Source organism: Marmota monax, unplaced genomic scaffold, assembly GCF_021218885.2.
Source record: "Marmota monax isolate L192 unplaced genomic scaffold, Marmota_monax_Labrador192_F-V1.1 WCK01_AAM20220418_F8-fsc00038, whole genome shotgun sequence".
Taxonomy (NCBI): Eukaryota; Metazoa; Chordata; class Mammalia; order Rodentia; family Sciuridae; genus Marmota; species Marmota monax.
The window spans coordinates 15,045,948-15,069,636 of record NW_026692498.1 but is presented as its reverse complement, the minus strand read 5'-3'; the positions used below and the strand labels follow the sequence as shown (position 1 = coordinate 15,069,636).

Genomic DNA, 23,689 nt, shown 5'->3' with positions numbered 1-23,689 from the left:
CTGCTGTGGGGCCTGTTGCAGTGAGTCAGGTCACACTCTTATTTTCCCACAAGCTCCACCTTATGCATCTACATAGGTGGGTAGGAAAGGTAGGTAAATATCTCTAACATAACCATGACCCCTGAATTCTGGAGGATAAATGATATTATATAAATTTTATCAAATCAAGACTGCAAGCCAAAGGCCTCATAAAACCACAGGATAAACCTACAGCACCTCCCAAAATCAAGGTGAGCCGGAAGTAAAACCGCCACAAAGTTTGCAAGTAAAATCTCGCTAACCAATCACTTGAAGCCATCTGAAGCATAGCCCTTAGGACATGCATTTATTTTTCTTTCTTTTTGTAAATATTTAATTTTTAGTTGTAGTTGTCAATACCTTTATTTTAATTATTTATTGTTATGTGGTGCTGAGGATTGAACCCAGGGCCTCGCACATGCTAGGCGAGCGCTCTACCACTGAGCCACAACCCCAGCCCTGCATTTACTTTTCTTAAATATAAGACAGTCTTTAAATATTAAGTATGAGAGAATCATCCCTCCTGCTTTTAACCTATCTAGCCTCTAGCATATTTAATCTCTTTGGGCTTGATTTTTTTCTTTCCTTTAGGAGAAATAGTGCTAACACTTCTCACACACCACTATTTTGAGAATTGAGTAAAATAAAATAAGTAAATATGAGGAATGCCAGCAAATGCTTGTCAAGTACATCCTCTTTCTCACTGAGAGACCAGCTACAGGTCACTGTCAAACCTGAAATTAGGTATGAACCCCTACTCATTTGTTGGTGTATTATTTTCTAACTTAACTAATACTTGGTGAGGACCTAATCCTATTCTAGTTTCTACAAACTGAGTAATGAATGAAAAAAAAAACTGAAAAAAAAAAACCTTCCCTTTCTTCTAGCGTTTAATCCCTCCCTGTCTTCTGGCTTTCTTCATCTCGTCTTTGATCGGTTAAGCAGTCTCGGGTGTCCCAGGAAATAGACCTCCATTTGTATTTTCTCCGCATGAGATAAAGTCGCAGCTGAGACCAGGACAGGAAAGGGTACTATTGAGTCTCTGAGAAAACCAAGCAGAGCTGCCCCATTTGAATCTTGCCCATGGCAGTGCCCAGGCCAGCCAGTCACAGGCTGATAGGGGACCAGCTGAAGCAGTCCTTCCAGAATGTCTGCCTCAAAACAATGAGACTCTTTTGGCCCAAGGCACCAACAGCTAATTGCAGTGTTTTACAAACAAATTTTGTTGAAATGATAAAGCAGTGCTTCAGAACAATTGCCCTGAGAAAAATGGGTGTGCAGTTTGCACAGTGGCTCATACACTCAAAGCCAGGGTGTGCCCAAGTTAAAAGAACCCGTTTAGAAAGCAGATTGGCCAGTTATCATGATGACTGTGCTCATACACGTACATAATGTCAGACCTCAGGGAGCTCTGAGCACTTTTTAAATAGACATGTGGGTAGGTAGGGAATCAACGGAAGAACCGAATTCCCTTTTTCTCAAGCCAATTTTCTACATGGTTCTCTGGTTAAGAAGAATGGTTATATTCTTCTGTCTGCAACATAGTACATCCAGTTGAAACCGTTCCCATGGAGAACATGGAATATCTTGCCTTCATTTTAAAATTACAATTATCATAATAACAGGTTTCTTACATTAAAACCATTTTTCCACCTCCATTATTTCTTCTAAGTCTCAACAGCTCTTTAGAGATAGGCAGAGTGGGTATTATACTCAATTTGATGAAAACTAAAACTGAGGTTCTCTGAATGTGATATATGATGATGTACAGCTTTTAAGAAGGAAGTATGGATGAGGCTTGAACAACTCTATTAGTGCTAAGACCAGCCTCAAAGATCTTCTTCTCCATTAGCTATAGTGTTTGAATCTTTAAGACCCAAAAGTGGCATAGACTAGTAACAGAGTCAGCCACAGATCATCCTTTTAAATGGTTTTCATTTTTACCTAAAGGAGGAATACTCTGGTTTTAAGGACATCGCTACAGGATTATGCATAAGTTTGACTTGTTTTATTTGGGTGTGACATTACACTGCTGGAGAATGATCACTTATTGATTCAGAAAACAATGAGCCTAGAAAACAGCTCCAAAGTGGTACTGTAAGGATGGCCTTAGCTTAAGTAACTCCATTTTAAATAAACCTACAGTCCCACCAGGCACCAGCCTACAAAGCCCTCCAATATGTCAATCAGGCATAGTCTGATAAAGACAAGTCACTTTCTATAGCCCTGATAAGAGTCAGGGTAAAGTCACATGTTATTTGCCTTTGGCCTGATAAGAGGTGTGAGATCAGGACAGAAATCACCAAACCATGTGTCCTGACTCTATAACGTAAGATGTCACTAAGAACCATGGTAACAGCTGATAGGGGCCTAAAGGGTGAGCAGAAGCCCTGAAAATTTAGTATAAATTGCTGGGATTTCCCCAGAATGTGATTGTAGACGGCTGGTGTGAGTTCGGGGATAAAGAGTTGCTGTTTGAATCTACAAGCTGTGTGGTGGCTCGTGATTGTGTGCCCAGCCAGACTGCGGCATTTGTGCCCAGCCAGACTGCGGCAATAAATTATGGTACAAATGAACTGACATTAGGATCAGCTGACACTGATGCACACGCCGGAGAGCCTGATGACATCCCAACTCTTCTCTTCATCTGCCTGATCCTCTGCATTGTCCTCACCACTCTCAAACTCTATAGCAGCCTCCTGACGCTGGTGAGAAGAGCAACTTCTCCTTACGACCGTCTCCTCAACTCCACACCAGGAGAAGCCTCTGTGGCTTCCTGACCTGATCACTGTGGTCTGAGTGAGTGTGCGTCTGCACTCAAGGCCCTTGAGCTCAGCATGCGGGGAATGTCTATAATAAGTCTGTCATGATTAAGTGTGTTTGCAGGGCTTAGAGTTAACTTAGAATTGTGTCCTTTGAATTGATTATGTCTATTGCAGTGCCCAGCATTAAAGATTGTCATTTTCTTGATTAAGAGCCTATTGAGTGAACTGTATTAATCTGAGTGAATAAAACATTGAAAAAGGCAGACATTCTTTATGGACTTTCTTTATTTCTCTCCCTTGACTGCATAAGTTGCACCTTTTGCCCATCGCAACAGGTATGTGTGAAGTTCAGAAAGTCAGGCCCTGGTGAATGGGAGGATAAAAATCAGCCTGCTTCTACAATCTGTGATTTGTGCCTGATAATTTTTTCTCTGATGTATGTCTGTCACTTTTCCTACCACCTAAATGCTGATCTTCTCATTTCCTCTAGGAAAAGAGAAATATTGTAAGGATTCAGTACCCATCGTCACCAATTGCTCATGAAATGTTACTGTCTTTGAATGCTATGTTGACTCAGAGATAACACATGCTGGTAAGGACAAGGTAGCAAGGGGAACTCTCATGCTGCTGGTGGGAGTGTAAAGTAGTACAGACATTATGGAAAACAGTATGGGGGTCCTCAAAGACTAGAAATACAGCTACCCTATGATCCAACAATCTTACTGATACTGCCAGTTAATGATGATGAGCTCTGCTCCCCCACAAGTTGAAATGTAACATTAGAGAAGCACTCCGAGGCAAGCATATAAAGCAGGGTTTATTTAAAAGGGGTAACATAGACTTCTCCCTGGAGAGAGAAGGGGGCCATAGCTGGTATCCTGGCATCCCAAGAAGTGAGGGTGTCCTACCTTTTTATATGTCTTAGGCTTCCTTTGTTCTCCTGCTCTCTTCCTTTATCTCTCTTTCTCCTATCTACCTGACGAGGACCAGGAGATGCTCGGTGGGATGGCCAAAATATGGGAAGCAGATGGGCCAAAGGGCCAAGGTGGTGTGACCCGGGCAGGAAGGGGGTGTAATTAACAACTCTCTGTAGGGAGGGACAATCCTGAGTGCAGGTTATCTTAGCAACAGGTTGGAGCAGGGGCAGGTTATCTTGATAAGGGTGTCAGAAGAGCTCTGAAGGCATTAGCATTTCAATCCCTCTCCAGATTTCTGGACTCACCCAAATTAGCTTCCTTGATCTGACCTGACTCCATTTACCTATCTAAACTGACTGCCTGCCTAATTCTGGCTTCACTACTACTGGTTAGTAGTGAAAAGGGAAATGAAAACAAGTATGTCAAAGAGACATTTGGCCATTCATGTTCATTGTAGCACCATTCCTGAAAACCCCAAAGTGGCATTAACCAAAGTACTCATCAACAGAAAAATGGACTTTACAATGTGCTATATGTACATAATGAAGGATTATTCAGCCTTAAAAAAAAGAATATAATCCTGTCACTTGTGGCTTCATGGATGAAACTGAAGGATATTGTGTTGTCAAATGTCTCAAGCACAGATGACAAATACCACACATCCTCACTTCTACGCAGAAACTAAAACACACATCTCATTAAAGTAAAGAGTAGCATCGTGGTTACCGGGGCTGGGCGAGTCACGGAGAGGAAGGGTACAGAGAAGATGGTTAATAGGCACAAGGGTACAGTTAGGTAAGAGGAATAACCTCTTAATGTTTCATTGCACGGTAGGATAACTATAGTTGACATCAATTAGTTGTGTATCTCAAAATAGCTACTTGAGAGAATTTTTAATGGTGGCACACACACACACAAAAAAAATAAGTTTAATGAATACACCTATCATCCTGATTTGATCATTCTATATTGTATGCATGTATTGAAATATCACACCATGCCCTATAAATAAGTACAATTACTATGTCAATTAAAATATTTTTTTAAAAAGAATAATACCAGCAGCTAACATTTATAGAGAACTTTCAGGTATTTTCTGAAGCACTATACATAAATCAACATATTTACTTGTCACAAAGAAAAATACATGAAGTACCATATTTACTTGTTACAAAGGAAAATCTATGAGGCACAAGTATTATTAGCTTTATCATGTTTTTAAAATGAGACCTCAGAAAAACATAGAGGTTGAGGTGCTTGTCCAAGTTCCTAACATGGGAAGCATTGGTCCTTGATTTTGAACTCTGGCTATGTAGCTTTCTACAAAAAAAACTGAATGCATAGAGATGGGGGTGCATTTTCTTTATTCATTTTGTTTCTTGCCTGCAGCTTTTCTTACAAAGAAAAGAAAGTTTTGTCCATCTTTCATCTCTAGGTTATCTAGCATAGAAAGTAGAAAATACTGTTATTGGTAAATAAGGTTTTCAATGACCTTCTTTTCCATTAATTTAGTCAAGATTTACCAATAATGTCTCCAACATTATGGAGACAGTATTCCATAATGTCTCCAACCACTGCCAGGCTGAGCAGTGGTCACACCAGTATTCTGAAGGTTGAACTGGTTTGACGCAGAGATTCTGCTTGGAGTCTCCTAAATAATTGGCATGATAGAGTCGGAGTAACTCCCGTTCTGATTTCCTGTTGAGTGACAGGTCAAAAAGATTCAATTGTTTTTAAGATAGTAAAAGGGCCTGGAGTCACAGTGCCAGCCCACAGAAGTTCCTGCCCTTAGAAGCTGCTCAATACAGGTTAAAAGAATGGATTTGTAAATAAATGACTGGATGGCTCACCTTGCACTGGAAAAAATATTCCACCTTTTCATAAAACTCTTTGTGGGATTAATATCTCAGAATCTTATCTTTAAAAGAAGTTTTAGGTTAAACATATCTTTTGTAATCTTAACAATCTTGAGCGTTACATCTAAAGAAAGGCATTAACTTTTAAACCTCCATATTGGAGCATCATGAGGAAGACTTAGCTCTCAGTGTCAGAGACAGACCCCTCCATGTTTTGGGAAGATCTGAACAGCCCACATATACCCAGACACATTCTGACAGACTCACATCCATTCTGAAAAGGAGATTTAACAGGGGCCAAGGATACTGAGGACTTTAGCTAGGAAAACCTCATTACCAGTACTTTCTGAGCATTCTGGACATTTTGCACATGAAGAGTGAGTCAAGGCTGCCCTCACTATACTCAAGAATGAGAGAAATAAAGGTCTCTAGCTACCCCACACATATACCCAGGCCTCTCCCGCCAGTGTGTCTGCATGGTATGACACAGTAAAACCACATTATTTCAAGTTTACAGGAAATTCTAGAAAACTGCCCCAGCCAAACTCCTGAGATGCCCTCATCAAAGTGCCAAACATGTTGTTGTTCTCAAACTTCTATGAATTTATACATATAACTTACCTATACTGAACGGATGCATATTGGATATAGATTATTCCAATTCAGAAATCATGAAAACTACTGAGATTTTCTGTAAATATTATGGAATTTATGTTAATTCATTGCAATCTTGAAAATTGTGCTTATTCTTTCACTTTACAGGTGGGACACAAAAAGTGCAAAGAAGTAATTTCATTCATGTTCTTTAGCTAATAATTGATAGAGCTAAAATATAATTCCAGGGTCTGGGGTTGTAGCTCAGTAGTAGAACGCTCGCCTACCACGTGCAAGGCGCTGGGTTCGAGCCTCAGCACCACATAAAAATAAATAAATAAAATAAAGTTTTAAAAAACAAAATATAATTCCATATCCATCTGGCTTCAAAATCTATAATTTATCTTTCTTTCTTTAGTCCCCTACCATGAAGAGATGAATGCATAAAGGAAATGTGATATATATATATGACTTTGTTCTTTGTTTTGATGGAATAAAACTCCATCATATATATATGGAGTTTTATTCCATCAAAGCAAAGAACAAAGTCATACCATTTGCAGAAAAATGGATGGAACTGGAGAGCATCACATTAAGCAAAATATGCCAGACTGAGAAAGTCAAGGGTCGTATGTTTTCTCTCATATGTGGAATCTAGAAAGAAAAGGAAAAAAGAGATCTCATGAAAATAGAAGGGAGGAGAATAGAGTAGAGAAAAGAGACCAGGGGAAGGAAAGGGGAAGTTCTGGAGAATTAAACTGATCAAATTTTGTTAAGTTCATGTATGAATATATCAAATTAATCCTACCCTTATGTATTATTACTATGCACCAATTAAAAAAACTATTTTCTACATTATAAACATAACATACTTATTTGAATAAAATTTTGTCAGTACCACAAGAAATACAAAAGAACAAAATCTTCAATAGCACTATAATCCAAAGAAAACTAATGACAATATTTGGGAACATTTTCTTCCAATCATATCCCATTCAGTAAACAGTTTATTGACTAATTTTTCCTTTGTTGTACTGCAAGCATGAATCTGTTCCATTAAAAATTCTGTACAAACTTATTTTTAATATGTATATAATATTCATTCTATATACATAACTAATATAGTTCTTCTTCCTCATTGATGAACATTAAGGCCACTTCTGATTATTCAGAATTATAAATAATACTGAAATAAGTCCCTCTGTCCCTTATTATTAGAATAAATCACTCTGTACCCTGGAATTGCGTCTGTCTTATTTCTAAACCACCAGGTCAAGTCAGTTTTACAAATACAAAAACCCTTAAGTTTGAGAACAAGATGAAACAGCTTGGAATGTGCAATCAGAATACCTGAATTCACTCACCAGTTTAGCTCTCATTCACAGGGTGATTCTGGCATGATACCTGAGACTTCCAGAACCTTGTTTTCTTGTTTGAAAATGGGACACTAACACCACCTCCCTCAAGAGATTGATGTGGGATTAAAAGAGCTAAAACATGTGACAGGGACTTTGTAAACCATCATGTGCTTTAGCAAACATCCCTTGCTATTACCTTCAAATGGGCTGAAAGATTTAGGTAATTTTCAAAGGGAAATGAAAAGGAAGGAAAAAAACTGGTTTATGCAAATTGGGGGTTTTAGTGGTTGGGTTTTTGTTGTTATTTTAAATATGTATATATTATAAAATAAAACCTTTTTTAAAAGTTTTACACTATTATTTAAAAGTCCTTAGTTGAAATGACAGCTGTCAAAAGAACATTTCCCAAGTCCACCAAACATTGTGTCACCCTGGAGATTTTGAAAGCTTTTGCCCACATGTCGAGTTAACAAACCTAAATAAATGTCTGCATCCACAGGCACCTCAGAGAGCAGGAAAATCCAACCCACCCGGATACAGTGCAGGAGAATCACTGCTTAGAGTTTAGCCCCACCCCCTGGGGCGGGACTCAACATTCTGCCCGTCTGCCATTGGCTAAGGCTCTTTGCCCAGGGACATTTAAGGATGAATGAGGATGCTGCTCAGAGGCCAGCCAGCAGGGAGAAATGTGAAGAGAGAAAGGTAGCCTAGCCTCCCTCAGAGCAGAAAAGATTCAAAACAGACAAGAGTAAGGACCGGCTGGGAAGGGGCGCACCATCAGATTTGTGAAGGGGCAACTAGGCTGTGAAGTTTTCCGAGTAGGCATCATACCTCAATGGAATGAAAGGGAAGAAAAGCAGTCATTTTGTGGTTCAAGCAGAGGATTGGAGGGTTTAGGAGTACACCCAGATAATCCCAAGGATCTAATGGCCATGAAGGTTGAAGAAAAGCTTGAAGACAAAGGGAGCCTGGCAGGAAGGAGTCGAGTGCACCTAGACGGGATGCACCAGGCCAATGGGAAACCAATAGCCAATGGGAAAACGGATGGCTGTGGAAAGCAGGAAGCGAACGGCAAGAGCAATGGGCTCAGGGAAAGTCTCAACAGGTACACCTGGCAAGAGATCCAGAGGCACAATCAGGAGAACGACCAGTGGCTGGTAATCCATCGAAAAGTTTATAATGTTACTGACTGGGCCAAAAGGCATCCTGGTGGGCACCGGGTCCTCAACCACTATGCTGGGGAAGACGCCACGGTAAGAAACTCCAAGACTCCAAAGCCTCTCTCCCTCTCTCCTTCTCTCCCTCTTTCACTCTCTCCCTCTCTCTGCCTCCAAGTTGCTGGGTGATTGAGATCTTGGCTCTCTTCCTAAAAGCATTCAATTACGTGTTCAGGCTCTGCCACCGATCATCTCCTCCCAAACCAATTTTTCAGGATTCCTCTCTGACAAGAAATTGGAAGCAAATTAGGAATCAAGGTCTACCTGTCATCTGCTTCCAGTTTGGGATGAACTCATATGTACATACTGGATACTGTACTTGTTTATTCTGGATTTCATTTTGTCCTTAGGGTTGTGTTTTATTTTGTTTTTTTTTTTTTTGTTGTTGTTGTTGTTGCTATTTGGTTGGTTTTTGTTGTTGTTGTTGTTTGTTTGTTGCTTTGTTTTGAAGTGGAATCACTATATTATAAGAAGTTACAAATAAATGAGTGAAATCTAGAAAAAAAATATCTTCACCCAAGTAAATACTTCTAAGACTCCTATAATTGGAGTGTCTAAAAGAAAGAAAGCAGTTAATTTAGTGAGCATCAAAACGTTACCTGGATTTCTAGGTTTTGCAAAGCTCTACTGCATCCAGGAACTCATTTACTATGACAAAAATGATACAAACTACTTTATGGATGCATTAAAATGCACCAACTCACTTAAACCTCCCCATAAGGAAGGTGAATATTATTCCCATGTTACAGATGGGAAAGTTGATGTTCAAAGAGGTAAAAATGTGTTGCACAGCCAGCAACTGATAGTGCCAAATTTTGGAATGAGATAAGCTTAACCACAAAGTCTCGTACACTTGGTTCTTTAAAAAACAAATTTCCCTTTATTGATAAGGAGGTCTTCCAAACTCTTAAGTGCATTTAAGAATCCTTTTAAAATATTCTATAAGGTTGTTTGTTTTCTCTCAACTGCGAATCTTATTTTCCACCATTGTACAGATGAAGAAACAGAAGATTAGAGGGGAAAACCACTAATTCCAGGTCAGAAAACTCATATGACAGAACAGAAATTTAAACCTGGGATTTTTTATTTTATTACACCTGTTGATGTCACTAATTAGCATATAACTTCTCCAACTGGTTTCAAAACACACAACTGGAGATATCATTTTGCTAAGCACTAATCTGTACATGATATGTGCTACCTGACAACTTTGTAAAATATAGAATATCTCCATTTTTATATTACCAACCTCTATTTTCTTCAAATCTCAATTTTTCTCCAATTTCTCATCTCTGCTCTGTTCAAGTCTTGTTCTAATAGTCAAATATCTACAGTCAGATGAATGTCTTTCTGAACTTATCTTGCCATTCTACTCTGGTCAGATCTGATGACTTTTTAAACAAGGTTCAAACTTCTCCTTAAGAAAATTAGTATAAGCTTGTGACAAAGAAAGGGAGTATCATGTCCACTGGGAAGATACACACTGTGTAGACATCTAGAGTAGAGAATTGAAAAAAGTGAGATGGGAAAAAAAAGTGAGAATAACAGGAGAAAGATAAACAAATAAGTATTGAAACAAAGGCCACATACCCTTTTATAGCCCATCCCCACTGCCCACAATTCAGAGAAAATATGGACGAAGGTTTGCTAACACAAGTCACAGAATTAACTCAAAGGATGTGTTGGTAAGGACATGGGTTTCCAACCATGTTTAAATAATGGATAGCTTCACTGAGTTTGACGAAGCCCATGATGCATTTATAATTTACTAATGATCTTTATTCCCTTGGAGTCAGCAAATCATGATGCCTCTGCATCCAACTCTAGCCAAAGAAGAATTGATTAACATAATAGTAACCACCAGAACCTTAGGGACAAATCCTATAGCCCATTAGGATTTAAATATGCCAAGGAAGAAAATCATATGGTCAGTCGGCCATGTACCTTAGTCTTTAGGAAAATAAATCTAAAAATGTTCAGAGAAAAGATTTTCCAAGGGAAAATGGCTCCAGAATAGTTAACGATGCCAGCAGAGTCCCGACAATTTCAGCACTCACTGGCTATTCGGAGGGAAACTGGAATTAGTTATGTGAACCTGGGAAAGTTACTGAGCCTCAGTTTCATGGTCTGCAAAGTAAGAATGGCGCTCTCTATGTGGTTATAGTAAATGAATGTGTGTTCAGTGTGTAGCATAATATAAGACATTAGGTAAAAGTTGAGTAAACCATAGCTATGGTTATATTGTTATAATACTCAGCATCTATATTCTAAAATGGAATTATTATGTTTGTTTGCTATCAACTTGGTCTGCTGATTATGTTGTGTTTGAATTGATTTGGGAACAGAAAGGTATATGATGGAGAAGCAGCAAGTCAGAGGTACCTGTGGTCAGAAGTTCACTCTGTTACATATAAGGTGTCTGTAGGTTGTGCCTTGGCTGACAAGTGAGGCCCAGTGTGTGCCAGTCTTGGACCTATGGCTGCACTTCCCCAGATGGGGTACCTTTCTCTTATTTATACAGGAGATTTCCTTGGATAATGATACCCAAGTGGTCTGTTCCATGGATCATTAATCCATTCATTCATGCAGTCAGTTGTTCTAAAGTCCTTGTTAGGGGTCCAGTCTAATAGTTGAAAGCACAGGTTTGGAAAGAAATCAGGACTTGTTTGCATCTAAACTCCACGATTACTTGGAAGATCCTAAGGAGGTTGCTTAAGACTTTGGAGATTTGGTTTCTTTAATTAGAAAATGGGAATGATAACACCTTTATCTTAGTTTGTCTGTTCATTTGTTTATTTATTTATTTATTTTCTGTGGTGCTGGGGATTGAACTCAGGGCCTTGTGCATGTGAAGCATGCACTCTTCCAACTGAGCTGTATCTGCAGCCCTGTCTTATTTATTTTAAAGTCAGTGGAGATAAAATAAAGTGCTTCTTAGGGTTCTCAGATTAAATACTCAATAAATGGAAATTCCTTTATTTAATAATTACTTCATTCTTCCAAGAGGGATTCTAATATTCTCCAAGGAATGTTGCCGAAAAAAAAAGTCTATGAAACAAAATTGGCCCATAAGCTCCAATTATTGCACATGAGTTATCTGATTCCAGTTATATGATTTTAAATTAATGCCACAGTGCTAGAGTTTAGGCCTAGTTCTTTTCACTTATATAAGCCTACCCAGGAATATCCAGAAACCTTCTCTAAGTCCAACAAGGAGAATTTATTATAAGTATTACATATAACTGCAACATGGTGAGATATTTTGCAATCCGTAAAATGAAGATTACAAAGCATTTTGATGACAGGACCTACATATGAATAATGGGACAGCCATAAATTTTATATAAGACAACAGTACACACCAACCTCCATGAAAAACGTAAAAGCAGTCTTGTAATGGGTGCGGAGGCAGCTGGTTTGGAACAAAGAGAGCAGGTTTATTATCCTGAATTCTGGTCATCCCACTCCTCATCTCTGGACATCACACTCTAGAAGGGACACTGAGAAACTCCAGTTCTTTCTTGTGGGAGTCAAAAGTGAACTCAACAAGGAAAGGATGACTAAAGCTTAAAAAATATAAGGAAAAAGTTTGTTTCAATAATCTGGGTGACTCTTAAGTTGAAAAACATAGAGTTGCATGCAATTCCAAGGGAGAGAATTCCATGGGGTTTGGTATGAGCGGAGCCCATGGAAACGAGGCTGAGGCATGAGGGAAGTAAAGGTGAGCCCAGGGGAGGCGTGCAGACATAACTCATGTCGTGAGCAAGCATCCAAACAGCAGGGGCATGCCACACTAGCCACTTCCTTTCCTTAGCACAATTTTAGCCAAAAGTATGTGCTCAGTTAATGTCAGTGAACTATCCTTATGTGATGATGAGAAGAGGAGAAGGTGGAGAGAAGATGAAGCTAGAGGAGAGGTAGGGAAGAAAGAGACAGAAGGAGGGAGACAAAGAACCTTGACCGCCAACCTAAGGCATTTGTCTATTCCCCTCACTGCTTAGCACCTCCTTCCACTACCAACAGTGGTGCTTGGGCACAGCTTCCCTGCTCACACTTGTCAGAACAATAAATCAGACATCACTTCTAAGCTGTTAGTAAATGGAAAGTGAGAATCTGTGATTTCAACTTTCCTGGGCAGTCCAAATGTTATAATCTGATTCTCATTTGAATCATCTTGTAGTTATACACAGAGGTAAGAGGAGAGAGAGAAAAGGAAGTCCAAATTCTAATGGATGGAAATGGGCCATGAGAAGATGCTGTCTCCATAAGATCAACCTGGCTATTAGAGGATGAAGTAAAAAGGGCCAGTCAAAAGGAAGGAAGACCAGAAGGAAGACCAGGAGGGAACATGTTGAAGGCCCAGACAAAGCATTGACAGCAGAAGTAGAGAGGAGGGGGTGGGTGGGAAGGATATTTAAGAGACCTGATTTATAATATTTGGTGAATAAGTGGATAAGTAACAGAGTTTAGATCCACCTATGGGTATGTGGTTTGGAAACCACATTCTGGTGGCCTCCAGAATAGGAATTCCAGGAGAATGCACAGATTGAAAGGTAGGGTTGAACTTCTCCTACTGTCCTCTTTGACAAGGGATGATACTGTTTTTCTAGTAAAGTACATCACTCCCTCCTCCGCCAAATAATAGCAAAAATTTAACATTCTTTCCAAGGCATTTGTAAAAGCAAATAATATATCACATCTTTCCCATGTTGGTACTATTTTAGAAATAATCACTTTCAAGATGATCTAAACTAAAAAATTTATGGGCAACATGAGTGAAAATGAATGACTGAGAAGGGAGTCAAAGGCAAACAGATGAAACCAAGACTTACAGAAGTGTCAGAAAATAGCAATACTGAGGTGACAGAGAGACCTGCAGCCTTGGAGTGCAATACTTGATTCATCCCGATTCCTCATTCTAGAACTGCTGTCTCTATCTATTCACTCACTCACCCTTTTCCCCTGTCCATCGGACATGCATTCATCACATGCCACATCCCAGGCACAGTGAGGCTGTTAGGTACATATTGATCAGTAACAGTACATATTCTCAGTTTCAAAAACTCACAAATCACTAAAGAAGAGGCAGGTGCACAGTTTCATTTCCAATGTAGTTGGAATACCTTCAGGAACAGCGTCATGACGCCCACAGTGATCATGAATAACTTTCCTGATTGACTTTATATGGGTCTTGAAGGATGCAGAGGAGACTTAACTGTAGGGAAAATGCAAAATGGAAGTCAAGGAAAAGGGAATTGTATGTGTAAATCTTCGATCCTATGGAAGAGCATAGAATGCTGTTGAATGAGAAGGCTCCAGTAGAGAAGATGGCACATGGAAGGTATAGAGGAAGGCAAGAAGAGGGAGGCAGCCTGGAGCCATAGGCAATGCACTTTATGGGACTGAAACCTGCAGTAGAGGAACACCATTACCATCTTCCCAGCAGATCTAATTTGATTTTAGTATCACCTCAAAACCATCTAGCATCGTGCCCTTCGGAGAAAGAATTATACATATCAAGACAGGCATGGATCTTTATGGCTTCATGGCTTCAGAGTCGCATAGCCCTGAATTCAAATCCTGACGCTGCTATTGGCTGGCTTTTGGGAGCAAGACGTTTCTCCCCTCTGAGATTTAGCCTCTCTGTGTAACAGAAGCAATGGGAGGAACCTCACAGAAGTAAGGCTACAGCAATGAGAAGCCTTCAGAGCCCCTTGTATACAGGATACACTCTGCAAACACTGGCACAATCCCCCTTTCTTTTCCTTTACTCCCCCTCGTTCCTTCAACAAGAACATACTTGCCCAAGAATGTTGGTAACTGAACCTGTTCTTGCGGACTTTCAAGAAGAGATTTCACAACTTACTCAGCATCTGGATTCTGTTAGAAAATTATTGAATATTCTAAGACTACCTAAACTCCTTTTTGCATTGTCTTATTTATGTACAAAAAGCTCCAAGGTAGCAGACTGTTGCTTTAATGTTCTGGAAAACTGTGACTCCTCAGTAACTGTTGTCGAAACATTGACCTATGAGCCTTAATGGGGATCAGAAAAAAATATTATCTGCACACTGGAAGATGAAATTGCAATAGATTTCACTCTTCTGTACTTTGACCTTAACCCATCAGGATGTTTTCTGTTCTAAACTTATTCTGAAGCAGCAAGAAGAACATGATTTTTTTTTCAGTATGGATCACCATGAGATACATCAATCACTTTCTTAACCACTGAATCACTCTTTTCCTGGTTAGGGGGAACTAAGCTTTAGGATCTAGAATGTGAAAATTTAAAACCATCTTTGAGATAAAGTAACCCATCATTTCCTAAGAGGGTAATAAGAAATGTGCAGAAGCTTAATTGGGCAGTGCAGAGCTTTGGGGAATTGAGGGACTATCATCACCCCCATTTAGGGAAAAGAATAAAAAACCAAGTCAGCAGAATTGTCCGTAGTTACACAGCTATTAAGTGTCAAGGCCATATTTTAGGTGCAGGAAGCCCACTTTCTAAGTCAGTGCTGTGCAAGGCCACACAGAGTACTTACATGGCTTCCACTCATTCAGGTTATAACTTTGATTATATTTCTTCATTTTTAGTCATTCCTATCCCAAAGCCATAAGAACAAAAGTTCAGCATCTCCCTTCTGTGGAATCCTTAAAAAAAAAAAAGACTGAACAAATCCTTGAGAGGAAAAAGTATCCCTTGCTTAAATAGGCTATAGAGATCCACTGCTTCTCAAAGTCATATGGTTGCTACTTAACAACAACATTTTAAATAGAGTGATTGGAGTCTTCCAGTGTCAAGCATAACCCAGAGTGTAGATAACCCAGAGCTCAAGGAATGTGCTCCCATGATTTTAAACTAAATTCAGCCCTTCTCTGAAAATAACTAATTCAAAGAGCCTAATTCTTCTGGGCCCCAGACAAGAACCACAAAGGAGCCCTCAACAGGAGATATGGTAGCATTAGCTGACCTTGGCAGCTATGCCACTACCTTGGCTGCTACATGCTTCAGATAGTGTAAACAACTATCACCAGAAACCTGATGCTGGACTTGAAAGTTCCATCATGGCCAATAAACCCAAAAAACTGCTTCTTCTGATGTTCAGTAAAATAAACAGTGTTGCCATCAGTGCTTCTAGAGAGCCTGGTTATACTGGTCATGCCTAGAAAAACGATGCATAGAATAGTGGGGTCTCCAGCATTATGCCTTTTCAGAAGGTTCTCAAGTGTAATTTGGATCCATCAATTTGCACCATCAACCTGGACTTAAAAGTAAGTGTTCTGTAATGGATTCTATGCTCATTTCTAGGTTGGGTGAGGAGGAGGGCTGATCTATGAATAAACATGTGTCTTTTGAGCTTCTAACTGGCCTCTCTGATTTACAGGATGCCTTCAGGGCCATGCACCTGGAGCTTGACATTGTGAAGTTGTACCTGAAGCCGTTGCTTATTGGAGAGCTTGCTCCAGGAGAGCCCAACCAGGAGAGAAACAAAAACGTGAGTCTCGGGATACAAGTACGTGGAAGGATGGAAACAAGCCATAGAGGCCAATTTACTGTTTTCTATGAGAAACCAATTGCTGTGCCTGGGTGAGCCCACAATAGAGTGCAGTAGTTCCCCCTATCTACAGGGGAAACATTCCAAGGCCTCTGGTGGATGCTTAAACTTTGGATAGATTTATTGAACCCTATGTACCAGTCATGAAAGGGCATGACAGTTGATGTGGTAGCCAAGATGGCGACTAAGTGACTAACAGGAGGCAAGTGTATAGAGCATTCCTGTTCTGAGCAGGATGCAGCAGGAAGGTGGAGATATCGTCATGCTTTTCAGAACAGTGCACAATTTAAAGCTGATGGATTGTTTATTTCTGGGATTTTTTTATTTAATATTTTTTTTGACCAAAGAAAATGAAACCATGGATAAGGGGGGAGTATTATGTATTAGTGGATTCTTCATATTTCAAAGAAGATTTATCCCCTTGAGAGCTCAGAGCTCTTAAACCTCTGTGAAGACAAGAAATGGAACTTTGGCCCTGCATTCCGTACTCATTCTGTCTCTAAGCGCCACCTCAGGCCAAGCAGCTTACACCTTTTTTCCAGTGACTGTTTGCAATTATGTGTTTGGTGTCCGTGACTATATCCCCTGCTAAACTAAGTTCCATGAGAGCAAAGAAAATGTCTGTATCACTTATCCCTGTGTCCTTCAGACTCATCTGCACAGGATCAGACATGTAGTAGAAACTCCATAAATAGCTGTTAAATGAAAGATATAAAAATATACTAAAACTATTGCCCTTTTGACATTCAGGGAAATTAGCATTCATGGAGAATAAATTTCTTCCTGAAAGTTCCTCAGCTATTTCACCAAAGAACTGGTACTCTAAATCACTATTCTCTGACCCCAAATATCTTCAGTATACCCAAGGATGGATGCCATGCTTTCCTCAATACTTAACTATACCAGTTGCACTATACTGTCTTCTAAGGGACAAGGTCTCTATAAGACTAAAACTTCATTTGTTTAATTCTTAATTTTTTTTATTTGCCCAGAGTCAAATACTACTGTGAAACAGAGGGAGTAAGGACTTTATTCCCTCCTTAGGAAACAAGGAGACAACCCCCCCGCCCCTACCAAGGAGCAGGACTGATCTCAGAATGCAGGACTGGTTATGAACAAATCTGAGACTAACACTTAGGCTCACTCTGTAAGGCCATGGCTCATTTTAGGAGATTGGTCTCTGAGAGTGGACAGCCTGAACTCATCTTCCACCCCTCTCTGTGGTTCAATGTCTCTCTCTCTCTCTGTAAAACAGCACCAATCATAACACCAATCACATAAGAGTTATTAGGAAAATGATTGAAAGATGTAATATCATTCAAAGAACTTAGAACCGTGTTTGGGACATAGTAAGTGCTCAATAAATTTTAGATATTTTCAGTGTCTCAAGCTCAATGATGGTGTTAATGATTTGCAAGCTTCCAGGTATGTGCCCATCATTTGGGGTGGGTGGCCCTAGGTTGAAAAGGAAAGATGATGCAAAATTAAATCATTATTCCAAACAAAAACATGTAAGGAAAATAAAACTCCACCAGTTTCTGAGAGCCAGAAGATAGCCATTATCTAAAGCAGTGTTAGTCTCCGTAGGCGAAGGGCCACCATAAATTTCCTTGAGTACATCAATGTGGCTCTCTACAGGAAGTTGGAGCCTGAGGGTGAAACTGGGTGTGGGCTAAAGTCCAGCATCTGTCATGGACTTGCTGGTGATTCCAAGCCAGTCACTCTTCTGGATTTTGACAACCCTCTATTCTGTACAATCAATGGGTGGAAAATATGACCAGGCTGAGAGTAATCCCAGAGATGATGACAGATTACCATTAGACAATTATTACAATTATCTACGGATGCCATAGATATCCCCGGGTTGGTGGAGGCCTGGGAGATGACCTTACCCGGACTTTTGGCAGACAGTATGCCCTTCAAATGTTGTAAACCAGTGCATTTTGAAATGAGAATTTTGACTTCTAGAATTACTTTCACAGCCCTTCTCATTTCTAATTTCTTTCTTTCTTTTTTTTTAACATCTGTACAGCTGTGCTATTTTTTCTCATACCCTCACTTTCTCAACTGTCCTAGTTTCAACCCCCCTGGAGTCAATAAACTAATGATAGTTCTTCCCAACCCTTGCATCCTCCTGTGTACCATGTGTCAAACTTGCAAACCAATGCTAGTATTGTACACCAGCACACACACGCACCTGCATGGTACACTTGTACAGGACCACATTAACCAGCAGACACACCGTGCCAAAGGTAACCCTGTGTTGGGTATCCAGTGAGAGGCTCTCAGGGAATTTACCCTTGGAGCTCATTTAAACTAACTAGACTGTTCTGTGCTTACCTCTTCTATGAAAGAGTCCTTTGAGCACATTAAATAATTAATGACAGGGAAAGCATTTTGGAAACTTAACTACAGTAATACAGATAGTTAGAGAAGTAGCTACAGTAATGCAGATTCACATAGACAGCCCAGATCCCCAAAACAACAAAAACAGATTTCAGTCCACACCTGAGATAATACTGTGTTTCACAAACAGCTACCAGGCATACACATCTCTCAATGCGCTCTCCTTCGCCATCCCTGTCCCCACATAATTACTTTGACTAAGCTCCTTAACTATTGGACAGTTCACATGTCACTCTTCATTCTTATCTCCAGAAAGAAATAGCAATCATCACCTTTTTTTCAGAGATTTCATTTGTCTGTTCTCTGGCTTTTGTTTAATTTCTGGGCATTTAATTTTATCCCTGTATATAAAATTCTATTCATAAAGTAATTTTATTACTAAATTAATAGAACCAATTATTACTTGTGCTCTGTGTTCCCTTTCCCCTGAAGGAATTAATTCCTCCCTTCAATATTTATTTCACAGTCCCAGCTGGTGGAAGATTTCCAAGAACTGCGCAGGACGTTGGAAGCTTCGAACATGTTCAGGGCCAACCTGTGGTTCTTCTCTCTCCACCTCATCCAGATCTTGATTTTGGAAGTCCTGGCATGGCTGATACTGTGTCATTTTGGCAATGGATGGACTGTCACATTGTTCATCTCCTTTCTTCTCACAGTGTCTCAGGTAAGCCGGTGTCCTGAGCCTAGATGGTGGCCTTGGAAAAGGTTGGATTTCTTCCTCCCTCTTTAGATTAGTGTCAGCAGCAGCCTACACTTCTAGGCAAGTTCCTCCTCAAGGTTAGACTTGTCTGCAAGTTACTAAATGACTTTGGGCCCCAGTTCCTACATATGTAAAATGAGGATAATAATAAATTTGGAATTATTCTAAGGTGGACTAAACAAGCTAATGTGTAAAACTACCCAGCACAGCATCCAGCATATAGTAAAGCTTTGGTTAAGGACGATTGCTACTGTTCATCTGTTCTTTTCCCCCAATTTTATCAACTAAAGTTCTGTCTATGGTCATATAACACTCATCACGTCTTTCATTTATTAATCTGCCACCTTTTATTACTGCATGAGACCATGAATTGTTCAAGAGCAGAAATCTTTTTAAGTAACAATAAAAACTTGAGTTCCTTTGTAAATAACAACTGATGCTCAGCAGGGCACATGTGTGTGTACCTATCCATGCATTATAGCTGTCCATAATGGTGGGATTTGTTATTATGTATTTGTACAAGCATACAATGTCACAGTATAATTTCTTCCATATCACTCCCCTGTACATCTCCACTCTCTCCCCTCCACTCACCCCCTGGTCCTCTATTCTGCTGATCTCCTTTGATTTTCATGAGATTCACCTCCCCTTTCCTTTCCTTTTTCTTCTCTAGCTTCGACATATGAGAGAAAAAAAAATTATCCTTGACCTTCTGAGTTTGGCTTATTAACATAATGCTCTCAAGCTGCATCATGTATAGCTGGGCATTTGTTAAATCCTTGTTGAATAAGGGATGAATTTTCTCCTATGGGCACAAGACTGTATGGATATGGAGAGAAATTCACAGGCTTCCTGTCCCCGAGAAAGGTGTCATCCAAAATGGGTAATAAATCATCTGCTGAACATAGTGCAGGGCAGAGAGGAATGAATGCCAGCAGGAGGAACAAGCATGCGCTGTTGGAACAGAAAGGGACATTTAGTTCTCATTGGAATAACAGGGAAGGTTTTGTAGAGAATCAACAGTAATGTATTTATAGATTTCAAATTTTTTCTGTCCATTTTTTCTGAAAGGACAATTTGCTTTATTATTTGGAAAGCAACTTTTGGAAACAAGAAAGGAAATAAATATCTGTTTTGCGCTTAGCCTAAATACTATGTAAATTATACAACAGCTCCCTGTGTTAGGTATTATTATCACCTTGTATCAGATAAGTAACTGAGGGTGAGAGCTTTGGAGTAACTTGCCCAGAGTCATACAACTGGTGAGTCATAAAGAACAAAAGTTTGTCTGATGCAAAGTCCATGGTCTTTCCACACCTCACTGGAAGACTTTGTGATAACAAGAGCCTTCCAAGCTGACAGAACCATTTGCATAAAAGGATGGGGGGTTGAATGTGAGATGTGTGAGACTCAGAAACTCACTTGAATGGAGGTCAGACAAAGCCCCCCCCCCCCCGCCCACCCATTCTCAGGCTCACAAAGGTACGAGTGGGCTCTTCAGATTCCTCTGGACTTCCCAACTTCTCTAACAACTCTGTCTCTCCTAGGCTCAGAGTTCATTTCTGCAGCATGACATAGGACACCTATCCATGTTTAAGAAGTCCAAGTGGAACCACCTGATGCACAAGTTTGTGATGTGTCATCTCAAGGTAAAGGGTGTCAGGAAGGATGCTGGGGGAGCCTTGAGCATCATTTCCTAAAGCAACGGTTTCCAGGCTTGACCGTGCTCATGTCAGCAAAGCCCCATAAATGAGTGTAAATGTAATAATAATGTATATTATACACATTGATTTGAAATATAATGTTATAAAATATGTGCTACACTTGATTTTTAAATGTCAGGAAGAAAATTCTGATTTTTATTTAAGAAGCTCTTACATTTTTCATTAGCCTAAAAGGCTATTCATCTAAAAACCCAGCACCCCATTGCCTTAAGGAATCACCACCCACAAGAAAGTCTGTGTCTTTAAAAATGAAGAGATGTGCTGTAAAATCATAAATGGGAATACTCTTAGAAAGGAAGTGAAATTTTGTTTTGCTGGGAACTAGGAGAATTCAGCAGGCCTGATTCACCCTGGAAGGCACTGAAGAAATAAAGGAAATAACACAGGAGACATATAAAAATGAAGAGAAAGAATAGTCAGGAAAGGTCAGACAGCTTGTTCCAGAGGAGGGATGCAGAACCCAGGCTTCTGGAAAAAGCAAGTAGTGGTGATGGCAACCAGTCCTATCCCCCCAACGTAAGCTCCAAGAAACAGGTTCCCTGAGTTCCTGGAACACTGTAAGCCTTCAATGAGCATTTTTGAATGAATGAACAAGTGAGTGCAGAAGAAAATATCAAAGCAAAAAGACTGGAAAGAGTGGCCTTCAGCCCCAGCCCTGATGCTGTTCATTATGTGACCTTGGTTAAATCTTGTTCCCTCTCTGGCCCTAGGTGTTTCCATCTGTGATAGTAAGAGTTAAGCTAGATCTCCTCTTTTCTATAACTTTCTAGGATTGGGTGACGATGTAATCTGGCCCCAAAGACAGGCAAAAGCCTCTGAATCTTTCACTAAATCAAATTTGTGATTTTAAGACAGTTCCTCTTAGGAAAATTCCAGAAGCACTGACTCTGAGCCTGTGTTCCTTCCTAACACAGGCTAATAAAAAACCTGGCTGTCTAGTTCTCCAGCCTGGAGCAGCCTGGAAGTGGCCAGCTAATAAGAGGGTGAAGAAGCTGCTGGATCCAGCTCACAGGGAGCAGGAATAGGAACTGGGAGAGTAAATCATAAGGGAGGGCAGATGGGAAGGCACATCATACGTGAGTCGGCCAGGTATCAGGTTCAGAAGCATCCCCTTCAGGCTGTTGTCTCACGTAATTCTCTCGAGGTGGGGCTTGTAGCACCCTTATTTTCAGTTGAGGTGGATCTTCAAAAAAATTAACTATTTAAGTGAACGTCCACAGCCTGGGATGTGAGAACATTTGTGGCACAATATTAAATAGTAGAGGTTCCACTGCTGTGCTTTTTAATCCTGGCTATTCAGAGGCACCCAGAAGAGGTCTTCTTTAAAAAAAAAAAAACAAAAAAAAAAACACCAATGCCTAGGAACCATCATAGATGTTCTGATTAAGTTTATCTGTGGTGGGGTCTGGACATCATTTATATTTTTGAAAGCTTCTTTGTTGAATCCAACTTGCAGCCAAGACTGACATCTTCTCTAACAACAGAACTGCCTTCCATGGGAAATCACCTAGTGAGTCTGTTGGTCATCTTGGAAAGATTATGTTCTGCATTTGAACTTCAGTTCTTCAACTGTGAAATGAGGATAGATGATAGATTTGATGGTTAGAGATGTTGTTAAGATCACATGCAATACTCTTGTGTCACGCCTATCATAGTGTCTGCAAATGCTTAGTAATATTTACTTGTTACTAATATTAGGAACAATCTTTTCATAATCCAAATGAGGACTCAGAATAATTAATAAAAATTTTAATGTAATGGTATTAAGAGGATAGGAAAGTAAACCATAAATCATAGCAATCTTGATCTGCAAGGTACTTGGAGTTACCTACTCTTTCTTATCTATTGACTTTCCCATTGAGCAGAGTGATGTGTAAATAAATTATTTGTATTTTTGATCCATATTACAGAGTTGGATTTTTAGATTCATGTTTTATATTTCTGTCCAGAAAAAAAAATTGTCATTTTATGTGATAAGTTTCACTTAATCAGAAGATTTCTGTAGGTATACTATTTTGCCACTGTCTACCAGTGTTAGATAGATATGTTTCTGAATTCACTTAGAAATACTTACAACAGAATAAAAGCAGAAGTTTTCTCTTATGTCTTCATAAGATTGAAGCCATGAGCCCTTTCATTTCCTCTCCCTTCCCTGGTGCTGAGTCAGAGACTCATCTGCCCCAGAGGTAATTGGCAGTTGATTTGGTGCTGGTACTTGGAATATTTCCCATCAGCCCCACCCTGGCTGGCACTATTAAAAAAATCAATGCTTTCCCATTGGTTCAAATTTGTACACAGATCTTTCTATATTGTTTCCTCAGAAATAATTTTGCACTAGTTGAAATGAATATAACCTTGATGGCTTGCAAGCAGAACTAGAAATAGGAAATGGCTCAGAAAGAGAATCAGGAGTACTCTGCCATTTTGCAGGTAAAGCCAGTGATTCACCAACAAAATGAATATAGGTTTCAACTATGTGCCAAAGAGAAAATTACCTGTAGGGAGGAAGGGTAGGCGGGAGGCAGAGGACAAAGAAAATTATAAGCAACAACATCCCTGCCTTTTACATGCATCACAG

At 39.8% G+C, this 23,689-nt stretch overlaps 1 protein-coding gene across 1 annotated transcript in view; it reads left to right on the top strand.

The window, feature by feature from the left end:
• The first annotated feature begins 8,155 nt into the window (after window positions 1–8,155).
• Window positions 8,156–23,689, top strand: part of LOC124093318 (fatty acid desaturase 2-like protein FADS2B) — a 31,221-nt gene continuing 15,687 nt past the window's right edge. The window contains exons 1-4 of the mRNA XM_046445754.2: window positions 8,156–8,761; window positions 16,111–16,221; window positions 19,154–19,351; window positions 20,935–21,036. Coding sequence (XP_046301710.1) covers window positions 8,435–8,761; window positions 16,111–16,221; window positions 19,154–19,351; window positions 20,935–21,036 — 738 coding nt within the window. The 5' untranslated portion in view covers window positions 8,156–8,434. The remainder of the gene's footprint in view (window positions 8,762–16,110; window positions 16,222–19,153; window positions 19,352–20,934; window positions 21,037–23,689) is intronic.